The 13,623-nt window shown below is 46.5% G+C and overlaps 1 protein-coding gene across 4 annotated transcripts in view; it reads right to left on the minus strand.

Annotated features, from left to right (window-relative positions):
* Window positions 1–1,244: 1,244 nt before the first annotated feature.
* Window positions 1,245–13,623, minus strand: part of LOC125643047 (small ribosomal subunit protein uS14-like) — a 39,575-nt gene continuing 27,196 nt past the window's right edge. For 2 of the 4 annotated variants that reach the window (XM_048865110.2, XM_048865112.2), the window contains exons 2-3: window positions 3,544–3,849; window positions 1,245–1,634 (exon numbers count right to left, since the gene is read on the minus strand). In XM_048865110.2, the coding sequence (XP_048721067.1) occupies window positions 1,412–1,582 (171 nt within the window). In that variant the 5' untranslated portion in view covers window positions 1,583–1,634; window positions 3,544–3,849 and the 3' untranslated portion in view covers window positions 1,245–1,411. The remainder of the gene's footprint in view (window positions 1,635–3,543; window positions 3,850–13,623) is intronic. The other 2 variants (XM_048865111.1, XM_048865113.2) reach the window with 1 other exon arrangement.

The following is a 13,623-nucleotide window of genomic DNA, read 5'->3' on the forward strand; positions in this document are numbered from 1 at the left end:
CCTGCTGTACTAGCCCACTGGGCCCTGACTGGCTGCTCCATACAGCCTCTCCCCAACTGGCTACTTCCTATGAAGCCTCCCTAGGCTGCTAGGAGGACTCACCTCCACTGCTCTTTCCAGGGTGGATTGTGATAGGCCTACAAGGCCTCCATTAACCCCTTCCACTCCTGTGTGGAGTGAACATCCTATCACAGGCTACTGAACACCTCACAGTCTCTAATGGATTCATCCTCCCATCACTGATGTGTGTGTGTCAATGCAGTGCTATTATCCCCATTGTACAGAAAAGCACAGAAAAATTAAGGCCCACACCTTCAAAGGGACTGAGATTCTATTCGACATTGGTGAGGCCTCATCTGGAGTACTGTGTCCAGTTTTGGGCCCCACACTACAAGAAGGATGTGGATAAATTGGAGAGAGTCCAGCGAAGGGCAACAAAAATGATTAGGGGTCTAGAACACATGACTTATGAGGAGAGGCTGAGGGAGCTGGGATTGTTTAGCCTGCAGAAGAGAAGAATGAGGGGGGATTTGATAGCTGCTTTCAACTACCTGAAAGGGGGTTCCAAAGAGGATGGCTCTAGACTGTTCTCAATGGTAGCAGATGACAGAACGAGGAGTAATGGTCTCAAGTTGCAGTGGGGGAGGTTTAGATTGGATATTAGGAAAAACTTTTTCACTAGGAGGGTGGTGAAACATTGGAATGCGTTACCTAGGGAGGTAGAATCTCCTTCCTTAGAGGTTTTTAAGGTCAGGCTTGACAAAGCCCTGGCTGGGATGATTTAACTGGGAATTGGTCCTGCTTCGAGCAGGGGGTTGGACTAGATGACCTTCTGGGGTCCCTTCCAGCCCTGATATTCTATGATTCTATGAGTCTATGATTCCTAACTCCCATTGAAATCCATTTTAATGGGAGTTAGGAGCCTAAGTGACTTGCCCTGTGGTGAAGCAGGGAATTGAACAAAGGTCTCCTTCCCCAGTTTCCTTGCTGACACAGGGCTAAGGGTGCTAGTGCAACATTGGATATGGTGCATAATACATAATAAAGAAGGAGGAATGGTTACTTGTTTTCAGCTGTGTGGGTTTGGGCAGCACCGGCTTTAGGTTTTGGGGACAATTACTGACTATTGTTCTGACCATTCGTTCTGTGGAAAGCACACAGACAGGGAATTCCCTGACACCTGAGGCCACTTGTGTGAGTCAAGTGTATTCCAAGGAGGATTTTCCAAGGATAAGAACAGCAGCTGGAAGCTTTTTTATTTATTTATTTTTTTGAACTGTTCGGTTATTTTATTTTATACACAAAATAGCATGGCAAAGACTTGGTAAATTTAGCATGCCCAGTTATCCAAATTAGGCAGAGAATTATGTCCAGTAGTCTCCTTGTGACATCTCATCTTCTTGAGAAGTGTTTAGTCCAACTTGACGAAGCTGATGTCCTTGGCGTACTGGCGGAAGCACTGCCGGCACGTGTTCAGCCCATACTTGCGGATCGGGCCGTGGCGGTTTGAGCACACGTGGCACGAGCGGGAGCCCTTTCCGAACTTCCTAGGGTGGCTCCAGTAGAGCTGCTGGTAACCCATCCTACCCGCTGCTCACACCGCGTCCAAGGAATCTGGAGACCCAGCAGGAAGCCTGGAACAGGAGACAGCTATGATTGAGCTTAGCCATGACTAAGCATAAGCCCAGGACTGGTTTGTTTTATTCCACACACAGCAAGAAGTCTGTCGAGGAGCAGAATGAATCACAGAGTCCAATTTTGTAATTGTGACTGGGAAAGTGTTCTGATGCCATTTAGAAGTTCTGCATGTGTGGCTAACCCACAGATGATTAGTTAATGGGAAAGGAACTAAATGTTCAGCTGTGATTGACAGGAAATGGGCCTTTCTTCCAGACAAATGCCAATGTCACTTTTCCCTTCAGCTGTTTGAGCAATTCAGGCAAGTTTGGGGAAACCAAAGAGACCCTTCAGCAAAGAGGGAACAGATACTGAACTCTGGATTTTTTAAAAGTGCCCACCCACTTTGGAGCACCCCTGTGCTGGGACCCCAGTGTGAAGCTCTAAGACAGCCATTTCCAACCTGTCCAGCCCGAAGGCCAAGCATGTTATTCCAGAAAGAGCATGGGGACACAAACAATATTTAGGGGCAGATTCTCTGTCCTGTCCCAGCTGGTGCACAGGAAGCCCTGCAGGACAGAGAGGGAGGGGAAGGTTTCTAAAGGAGAGGAGGCAGGAAATGAAAGACTGAGGGATGAGGGAAGAAGAGCGAATTAAATGCTCATGTTGGTTGTCTGGGGACTTGAGAAGGAAACGCTGGGTGTGTGGGGGCAGGACTGGTAATTAAATGAACTCACAGCAAGCTCCAGATTTACTTGAACTAGTCCTGGGCCGGAAGGTTCAGGATGGCTCTTATTTTGTCCATACCAGTTTGCCCATTACTAAACTCCAGCAACAGACCATTCAGCTGATGAGGGATGAAGGAAATCAGCTGCAGTGCATTTTTGTGCACAGAACTGGCTTTTCCAGAAGCCACTGAACCTGCCAGGACCCCTTGAGGAAGTTACATCTAGTTCATGTGAGAGTAGGAACACTATGTATCATGTTTCGTCTCCACTGAAACAAGGGTATAACACAGATGCAAACAAGATTAATTAAACAAAGTCAGGGAAAGTTGCTAATTGTCCATGAATAACAAACTGCAAACACATAACACAGTTAATTAGAAAATAAATTAATCATCTCATGGAAGAAACACATTTAATTATCACAAAACATTGCACCATGCAGTAATTATGTGTGTACCAGTGCTGGTAAGTGATGGCTGTGTTTGCACTCTCATTACAAACAAGTTCTCTTGCTTCATTTTGATTAATGCATCCATATTGACTCGACACACTGCTATGTCTGCTTAAAATGGTTGCCTCTTTATGTGGATTTTGTTGGCTGATAAAAAATCAGAGCCCCATCACTCCTGATAAACTGTGCTTTACTTTGTGAGTGATTCCACAGATTTGGTATGGGAACACTCTCTGATCTAGAAGCAGGGATGCTACTGTAACTCTTCTGCCTGTGGAGTTGGCAGCGACAAGGGCCAGGTTCAATATCTAGGGGTTCCTTTTGTCAATACAACACAGAAACAGCTCAGCCCCCCACCCAGTAATCTGGGAAAATTACACACCACCCTTGGGCACTCCTAAGAGGCAATACTTTCCCTCCCGCAAGCACAAAGTCTGTATAGAAAAGAAAACTTTTAATAAAAAAAGGGGAAAGGAACCCGGCACTAATTTGATAAAAGACCAAGCATGATTCAAAAACATATGATGATGAGCAAAACACCCACTCCAGAATACATTAGGCAGTGTCCTTTGCCTATTTCTCACTTGTGCTGTGAAAGTCCAAACAAACGTTCCTTTAACACGCCACTCCCCTCTCCCTCCAGCGCACCCCACTCATAGTTGTCCTTGATCAGTGAAGATCCAGAGTTCAGAGTTCACCTCCCACCCCCCACCCCCACCCCCAGTGAGGGGAGGCATCGACCAATACCTCAGCTCCTGATGCCGCACCGTTCACTCTGCATCGCTGCCTGCCACTGCTGTGCGCTGCATCGTTGTCTACTCTGCTGCTGCCTTGTCATTGTTCACTCCACCACTGGCCTCTCTACTGCAACTTCTGCGATGCCTTGAGGTCCCAGCAACTTCACACAGGCAGTTCTCAGCGATTTCAGCACTTAGGGAGGGAGTCTCACTGCTAGTACAAACTGGTCCGTCTCTTTCACTGAAGACACTACCCCACCGCAGGTCTAAGGAGTATCACCTAGACCTGGTTATCAGTGATTTCAGCTCTAGGGAACTGTAACAAAAGAAAAGACTCTCAATTGAGTCTAACCAGCTCTGTCATTAAACACTGGAGAGGAGGAGTGTCAAATGGTGTCTAGAACTCTTAGGCAGAGCCCACACCACCCAGTTGAAACACCTGTCCCCACCCTCTCTCTCCTTCATTGGGATTTGGCATCCCTACCCTCCGCTTAGCGACTGAAGTTCAGTTGAGGATGACCCCCCTCAACCAGGGCAGGTCAAGCCCCCACTCACACAACAAGGGCAACAACCTTTCATCACCCCTACACTCAACACCAAAGTGACTTGCAAACCAACAAAACTTGCAAACAGCCAAAAATTATCACTTGCGCAAAAAGAAAAGGAGGACTTGTGGCACCTTAGAGACTAACCAATTTATTTGAGCATGAGCTTTCGTGAGCTACAGCTCACTTCATCTTCATGTTCATCATGAAATGAGCTGTAGCTCACGAAAGCTCATGCTCAAATAAATTGGTTAGTCTCTAAGGTGCCACAAGTACTCCTTTTCTTTTTGCGAATACAGACTAACACGGCTGTTACTCTGACACTTGCGCAAAGCAGCTCTATCATGCTGCACATCGAGGCAGAGTACACATATCTATGCAAACAAAGCTGGTTCCTGAAGTCTTTTCATAGAATCATAGAATCATAGAATATAAGGGTTGGAAGGGACCCCAGAAGGTCATCTAGTCCAACCCCCTGCTCAAAGCAGGACCAATTCCCAGTTAAATCATCCCAGCCAGGGCTTTGTCAAGCCTGACCTTAAAAACCTCTAAGGAAGGAGATTCTACCACCTCCCTAGGTAATGCATTCCAGTGTTTCACCACCCTCATAGTGAAAAAGTTTTTCCTAATATCCAATCTAAACCTCCCCCACTGCAGCTTGAGACCATTACTCCTCGTTCTGTCATCTGATACCATTGAGAACAGTCTAGAGCCATCCTCTTTGGAACCCCCTTTCAGGTAGTTGAAAACAGCTATCAAATCCCCCCTCATTCTTCTCTTCTGCAGGCTAAACAATCCCAGCTCCCTCAGCCTCTCCTCATAACTCATGTGTTCCAGACCCCTAATCATTTTTGTTGCCCTTCGCTGGACTCTCTCCAATTTATCCACATCCTTCTTGAAGTGTGGGGCCCAAAACTGGACACAGTACTCCAGATGAGGCCTCACCAATGTCGAATAGAGGGGAACGATCACGTCCCTCGATCTGCTCGCTATGCCCCTACTTATACATCCCAAAATGCCATTGGCCTTCTTGGCAACAAGGGCACACTGCTGACTCATATCCAGCTTCTCGTCCACTGTCACCCCTAGGTCCTTTTCCGCAGAACTGCTGCCTAGCCATTCGGTCCCTAGTCTGTAGCTGTGCATTGGGTTCTTCCGTCCTAAGTGCAGGACCCTGCACTTATCCTTATTGAACCTCATCAGATTTCTTTTGGCCCAATCCTCCAATTTGTCTAGGTCCTTCTGTATCCTATCCCTCCCCTCCAGCGTATCTACCACTCCTCCCAGTTTAGTATCATCCGCAAATTTGCTGAGAGTGCAATCCACACCATCCTCCAGATCATTTATGAAGATATTGAACAAAACCGGCCCCAGGACCGACCCTTGGGGCACTCCACTTGATACCGGCTGCCAACTAGACATGGAGCCATTGATCACTACCCGTTGAGCCCGACAATCTAGCCAGCTTTCTACCCACCTTGTAGTGCATTCATCCAGCCCATACTTCCTTAACTTGCTGACAAGAATACTGTGGGAGACCGTGTCAAAAGCTTTGCTAAAGTCAAGAAACAATACATCCACTGCTTTCCCTTCATCCACAGAACCAGTAATCTCATCATAGAAGGCGATTAGATTAGTCAGGCATGACCTTCCCTTGGTGAATCCATGCTGGCTGTTCCTGATCACTTTCCTCTCATGCAAGTGCTTCAGGATTGATTCTTTGAGGACCTGCTCCATGATTTTTCCAGGGACTGAAGTGAGGCTGACTGGCCTGTAGTTCCCAGGATCCTCCTTCTTCCCTTTTTTAAAGATTGGCACTACATTAGCCTTTTTCCAGTCATCCGGGACTTCCCCGGTTCGCCACGAGTTTTCAAAGATAATGGCCAATGGCTCTGCAATCACAGCCGCCAGTTCCTTCAGCACTCTCGGATGCAACTCGTCCGGCCCCATGGACTTGTGCACGTCCAGCTTTTCTAAAAAGTCCCTAACCACCTCTATCTCCACAGAGGGCTGGCCATCTCTTCCCCATTTTGTGATGCCCAGCGTAGCAGTCTGGGAGCTGACCTTATTAGTGAAGACAGAGGCAAAAAAAGCATTGAGTACATTAGCTTTTTCCACATCCTCTGTCACTAGTTTGCCTCCCTCATTCAGTAAGGGGCCCACACATTCCTTGGCTTTCTTCTTGTTGCCAACATACCTGAAGAAACCCTTCTTGTTACTCTTGACATCTCTGGCTAGCTGCAGCTCCAGGTGCGATTTGGCCCTCCTGATAACATTCCTACATGCCCTAGCAATATTTTTATACTCTTCCCTGGTCATATGTCCAACCTTCCACTTCTTGTAAGCTTCTTTTTTATGTTTAAGATCCGCTAAGATTTCACCATTAAGCCAAGCTGGTCGCCTGCCATATTTACTATTCTTTCGACTCATCGGGATGGTTTGTCCCTGTAACCTCAACAGGGATTCCTTGAAATACAGCCAGCTCTCCTGGACTCCTTTCCCCTTCAAGTTAGTCCCCCAGGGGATCCTGGCCATCCGTTCCCTGAGGGAGTCGAAGTCTGCTTTCCTGAAGTCCAGGGTCCGTATCGTGCTGCTTACCTTTCTTCCCTGTGTCAGGATCCTGAACTCAACCAACTCATGGTCACTGCCTCCCAGATTCCCATCCACTTTTGCTTCCCCCACTAATTCTACCCGGTTTGTGAGCAGCAGGTCAAGAAAAGCGCCCCCCCTAGTTGGCTCCTCGAGCACTTGCGCCAGGAAATTGTCCCCTACGCTTTCCAAAAACTTCCTGGATTGTCTATTTTCCCCCAGCTCATCACTAGATGTTAGGGAAGAGCTCATTCAGACCCTGCTTACACAACCATCTGTGCTAATGAAGAGTCTGCTCTCACTAATCCTTCTCCCACCTCTTCAGAGGTGAGACCATTGTCTGCCTTCTTCACTTAGTTCTTTATAAGGCACCTGTCAGAATGGTATCCAAGATCTGCTGTGCATGCAGTTTGCACAGCTATCACTACATCAGTCAGAGGTGTGTTTTTTTTACCAATAGGGTAATATTGGTCCAAGCTCCAGTGTGGATGCAGATACACTGTTATAAAGGTGTCTTACAGTGGTATAGTTTATTCCCCTTCTCTACTGAAATGGCTGTACAGGTACAAAGCCTCTTTATACAGATACCGTATAACTGTGTCTACACTAGGTGTGTTATCCCACTTTAACTACACCAGTACAGTAGAAGAATAGGAACTCTTGTGTTTAGACAAGGCCTGAGACAGTGACTAGATTTTCAGAGCTTGGCACATGAGGTCCTGAGGACTTTTGAAAATCTGTCCTCCTGCATCTGATTCTCTGACAGGCACCTTGTGTGGTCATTTACACCTGTGCACAATGGCTGTGTGAATTCTCCTCTCAGTGTAGGAGCTTTTCACACCCACTTTGAAGAAGTGTAAATGATGAGACAAGGTGCCAGGCAGGAAGAATTAGACCAAATACCTCAGAACAGCTGAGCCCTGCCATACTACGAGCTCTTCCAGCACCATGCATGCTTTGCATACAGGCTGCTCCAGTACATGCTACACTGCACAGCACTTGCCACAGACTGTGCATGATTGTGTTATCTCTGCTGGGTCTTCTAGAGATCCTGAAGCTACAGCTAAAGGAGAACTGCTGGGATTGGGTGGAGGTATCTGAAGCCACTAGACAGCAAGGGCTAAATTAAGCTTAGGGAATGAGCTAAGAGGAGGGATGTGAAGTAAACATGGCACTGTTCCTATTTCCATTTTAGCTAACGGGCTCCCATTGGCTTGTAAGCTCCATTGACTTTGTAAGAGATGTACCCAAGAAAATTAGAACTTCATTTGGTGCAATGCATTTAAAGTCTGACTCAGTACAGTGCCTGGTGTACTCAGCTCCAATGGGAGCATCTTGCAGCGGATGGGGAGGGACATTTGTTGGCATATATTTTGTGAGGGAAAATGGCTTTTGACAAAAAATGAAAATTTTTTACAAAAAAATTAATTTCAGTCAAAATTTTGCTTGATGAAAATTTTCAGTAGAAAATGTTTGGTTTGGACTCTTGAGTATTTTCCCCTCGCTTTCTATTTTTTACTTTTTCCCCCATTGGAAAAGAGAGGGGAAATTTTTCCCTCTAAGGGGAAAAAAGTAAAAGAGGGAAAGTTGCAGGGAAAAAAAAACCCAAACCTTTATAATTTTTTTCATTTTGTTTCATTTCAAATTTTTTCCTTGAAAAACCCTCATGAAACATTTTTACAGAAATGAAAATTGTTTGTTTCCTTCAACATTTTTTGCAAAAAAATAGGAAAGTGTTTTTTTAAAAACAAGCCCTGCTCAGCACCTCACAGGATTGGGACCTCAGTGTTCTTCTACACCACAAAACCATGGCTAATGTCCCCCTCCTTTGTGAATAGGCTCAGTATTGCTATGACGAGAGAGCCTTGGTCCCGGGGGGTATATCAAGTCTGATCTTCCTGAGGCGACTTGATGCTACGTCTCTGAGCAGTCACTCAAATCTGACACTAGGCAACAGTGCTTGAATACGTCTCCTCATCTTGTTCTGCAAAAGTCCACTGGGAAATGGACAGAATCTTAATAAAGCAGGAGGAATGTGTCAATTCCCCTTCATCACTTCTGCTAGGTTGAGGTTAATTGGTTAATTAGATAATTACTCATATGTTGCCAGCTTGTCAGGCACTAACAACACATTTATTATCAATTATGAAAGCTTTAGTTCCCTGATAATTCTATTTCAAATGTGGTGCTTAGGACATTGCACTTACACAGGCAGACCGCATTGTTATGGAAATGAACTCATGATCTTCTGCAGCCCAGAGAAAGGAGATAGAATTATCTCCATTTTGGCTTCGCTAGTTAATTAATTGCTTAGGGTTTCTTTTTCTTTCCTTTTTCACAACACGTTATCCAGTTAATTCAGTTATGATCCTATCCAGTTGCCTTCCAATGCCATTTGATGGGCCTGCTTATTACAGTATGTCAACATGAACATCATGTCATTGAAGATTTCCGTGCAACCTAAGCACTCTTTCTGTGAGTGTACAAATAGGCCTCTTGCTCATTAGGTGAACCCAAGTTTTGGGATGTGTGTGTGTACAGTGCTTCCCATCATGTGTGTGCATAAAACATTACCAACATCTTGTAGGCCAATAGCAGTGTGAATTATCAAACATTTCCTAGCACCAGTACAAAATCTTTTTCAAGCCATCAGCTCTCCAAGGATTACATTGTTACTGATGACATGCAGCACCTGTGAGATTTAACAAGACAGCACCTTATAAATTCACCCTGGATAGTATGTTCTGCAGATTATGGTGTGATGGACTGTCTCTCAGCATTAGCCTAATAAGGCAAGATGTGAAAATGACATTGTTAAGCTGGTACTTCTGTCAAGATTGCCCATGTGAAAAAAATCGCATGGGAATTTTCAGAGGCAGAGCTGTTGTTGCTTCCTTCTGCTGCACGACATTCATCAGAAGCCAACGCCTTCCGGTGCCACATCGGAGAAGGAATCTGACCAGGAGAGAGTGTTCTGATACTTTTCTTTCTCTTTCCAGCCTGCTCTGATGGGATCCAGTTGCTATCCAGTCATTCATTATTTGGGATGATTAATTCCTTACTGTTACCTTCTGAATATCTGGCGACAATAAGAATTAGAAGGGCTAAAAACACCAACATTATGTAACAAAAATCCATTACAAAAATGGATTTGTTCCCAACAACCACAGTTCAAATCAAAGGGATCAAAAGCCAAACCAGCCCAGTGATATCCAGCTAAGCCAGGGGTGGCCAACCTGAGCCTGAGAAGGAGCCAGAAGTTACCAATGTATATTGCCAAAGAGCCACTGTAATACGTCAGCAGCCCCCCCACCCCACCCCATCAGCTCAGACCAGGACTAATGGACTAATGGACTAATGGAAACCACTGCTCAGACCAGGACTGCAGCCCCTTACAGTGCAGTTCTGCCCAAATACTGTATGTGTAAAAATGGCCCCTGCTTACACAGAGCTGATCTCAGCCTGTACCAGAGTTAAAGCGGCTAACTACAGAGAAAGCAAGTCAAATTATACTCCTTTTTACTGCTGTCAGCCCTGCAGACCCAACCCCACTCTGGGAGAGGGAACTGGAGTCTTTTCTTGCTCACAAACTATCAAAAGAATTGCTAACCCAGTTCAGATTGCAGAATCTTTATTGTTGGTAACTCCAGGGCCCATCCAACCCCACTGGAATCAATTGGATTGGGCCCTATAATCCATTGACAAAGTCACCTGTCTAACCAAATTCTATCCCCCAGTTACACACATACCATCTCTCTGGGGACAAGATTGTTACGAGTAGTTGCCACTAAAGACAAGAGGTTTGCACAGGTGTCACCGAGGCAGCATTAGGCATTATTTCCAGTGATGATCCACAAGCCAGAAAGAACGCAAATTGATCCTCAGAACCCAGGGGGAATCTGTAGTCCTGGCAGGTACAGAAACCATCTTTTTATTTGTAAACTGAGCAAATTTGATATCAAAATCACCAAGAACCAATAAATGGAGAATGTTACACTATGAAAAGAAAGTCTTGAAATGAAACCAAATGGCTAAAACTCTTTTAATCAAGAGTGTCTATCTTAGGATCTCTGCTTGGTACTGAGCACTGGTAGAATATTTATTTGCTCTAAGTTGGCTGCCGTTTATTACTATTATTTACAGAGCATGTGCAGGTCCCATACAGAAAGGGACAAACACAGGGTTTGACTGCGCTAGGGAAAGTGGTTGAGACTGGGTTGGAATTAGCTAACACATGCTAGCCAACCCTCACCTAAACTCAGAGGTGCTGGAGCTAAGGGTGCTGGGGGGGTGCTGCTGCACCCCCTGGCTTGAAGTGGTTTCCATTATATACAGGGTTTACAGCTTGGTTCAATGGCTTTCAGTACCCCTGCCTAAACTCTGCCTTTTTTCTTAGGCTAGATACAGGCTAACACATTTTACTTCAATTGAGCTTGTCAGGTCAGAGAGCTGTGTTAACAAACTCAAACTCAACCTCGTCCACTTTTCCTAAGCTAGATAAAGCAACAGGGTGGCCAGCCGCAGATACAACAGGCATAGGCGCTGACTCTGTGGGTGTAGGGTGACCAGATGTCCCAATTTTATAGGGACAGTCCCAATATTTGGGGCTTTTTCTTATATAGGCTCCTATTACCCCCCACCTACTGTCCCAATTTCTCACACTTGCTATCTGGTCAGCCTGTTGGGTGCTCTGGGGCTGGAGCACCCACAGGGAAAAAATGGTGGGTGCTGAGCACCCACTGGCAGCCCCCCTGATCAGCTCCTCCCCCTCCCTCCCAGCATCTCCTGCCCACAGCAGATCAGCTGTTCTGTGGCATGCAGGGGGCGCTGGTGAAGAGAGGGAGGAGCGAGGGCAGGGCATACTCAGGGGGAGGTGGCAGAATGGCATGGGAAGAGGTGGGGCGGGGTTTTGAGGGAAGGGGAGGTGTGGGGGCAGGGCCTGGGGCACAGTGGAGGTCAAGCACCCTCCAGCACATTTGAAAGTTGGCACCTCTGACAACAAGAGTGCTTTAAAGAATGTATGGGTCTTCCAGAGCTTTTTGAAGGAAGGAAAGGCTGCAGAATAGAGAAGACAGGAACCAACACCCCAAACTTTGGGAAGAACCTAGCTTAGACCAGGGGTCGGCAACCTTTGAGGAGTGACATGCCAAGTCTTCATTAATTTAAGGTTTGGCATGCCAATTATACATTTTACATTTACAGGAGCCAGGGGACGGAACCCCAGACTGGCAGCGGGCTGAGCAGAGCTGGCGGCCAGGACCCCAGGCCTGGCGGGGTCCCGTCTGCCAGCCCCACTCAGCCTGCTGCTGGTCTGTGGTTCCGTCCGCCAGCTCCTGCCAGCTGGGGTCCTGGCCACCGGCCCCGCTCAGCCCGCTGCCTGCCTGGGGTTCCGATCATCCAGGCAGGCAGCGGGCTGAGCGGGGCCAGCGGCCGGGGCCCTGGCTGGCAGCAGAGTGCCGCCAAAAATCAGCTCGTTTACCGCCTTTGGCACACGTGCTGCAGGTTGCTGAGCCCTGGCTTAGACCAAACCCTACTAACGAAAGCTGGATAGATTCACATCTGTTCCAGATGATCATGTGACAGAAGTTGCTCTAATGGGAGCCAGTCCACAAGGGGTCCCTTGATTAGTCCCATCTATTTGTTTTGGAAGTCGGTCCAATATTCTCACATTCATCCAAACTGCTCAGAACATTAGAACCTTTTAAACCATTTTACTGCTCTGTTTGCACTTTTTCTAGCTCACTTCCCAGATGAACACCACAGAGACAAAGCAGTAAAGCTCATGAACAAAGTTAGCAGCTGCTGAACTTGGCTCAGAAACTTCCTGGACATTTTCAGACTGGCTGGGGAGGCAAAAGCAGGAATAATGAGGCTTAATGACATAGTTGGCCCTGGGGAATGACAATGGCTAATTTAATACACATTATTGTGGAAAGTCCTCATGTGCATAAGGTTTGGGAAAGGGGCCATGCATGATCAGCACTCCACAGAGTTGTCCCTTCTTTACTTATGTACCTCTTACTAGGGGGCTTTGCCAAAGCATTGAATGCAAGGAACATTTATGCCAAGAGTTTCTTTAAGAATCAAAATGCTGATGCTTGAAAGATGGAAATTATCTGAATATTGTACAGGCTCTGTTAGTATCCTCAGCCCTTTACCACTCATTCTGTGTTCTTCTTATAAAGGAATGCAGCTTCAAGTGAGGGCAGTAGCTGGATGGGAGACCTTCAAGGAAAAGTCAGATGTTGTAGGGAATAGTGGTTCAGCAGAGGATCCTCTTCCCTCAGTCCTGAACCAGTGTGCTAGGGGTCTCATGGACTTTAAGGCCAGAAGGATCCATTGTGATCATCGAGTCTGACCTCCTGCACGTCACAGGCCACAGAACCTCACCCACCCACTCCTGTAATAGCCCCTAGTCTCTGGCAGAGTTAATGAAGTCCTCCCATCATGATTTAAAGACTTCAAATTACAGAGAATCCACCATTTACTCTTGTTTGAACCAGCAAGTGACACATGTGCCACGCTGCAGAGGAAGACACAAACCCCAGGGTTTCTGATCCAGGGGAAAATTCCTTCCCAACCCCAAATATGGCGATCAATTAAACCCTGAGTATGTGGGCAAAACCCCCCCACCCACCCACCTGGGAAAGAATTCTCTGTAGTAACCCTTCCCCTCTAACATCCCATCTCCAGCTACTGGGGATTTTTGCTACTCTTAGCCCTGGTCTACACTAGGAGTTGAGGTTGAATTTAGCAGCATTAAATCGATTTAACCCTGCACCTGTCCACATGATGAAGCCCTTTATTTCGACTTAAAGGGCTCTTAAAATCGATTTCCTTACTCCATCCCCGACAAGGGGATTAGCGCTGAAATCAGCCTTGCTGGGTCGAATTTGGGGTACTGTGGATGCAATTAGACGGTATTGGCCTCCGGGAGCTATCCCAGAGTGCTCCAT

Source organism: Caretta caretta, chromosome 9, assembly GCF_965140235.1.
Source record: "Caretta caretta isolate rCarCar2 chromosome 9, rCarCar1.hap1, whole genome shotgun sequence".
In the NCBI taxonomy this organism is placed as follows: Eukaryota; Metazoa; Chordata; order Testudines; family Cheloniidae; genus Caretta; species Caretta caretta.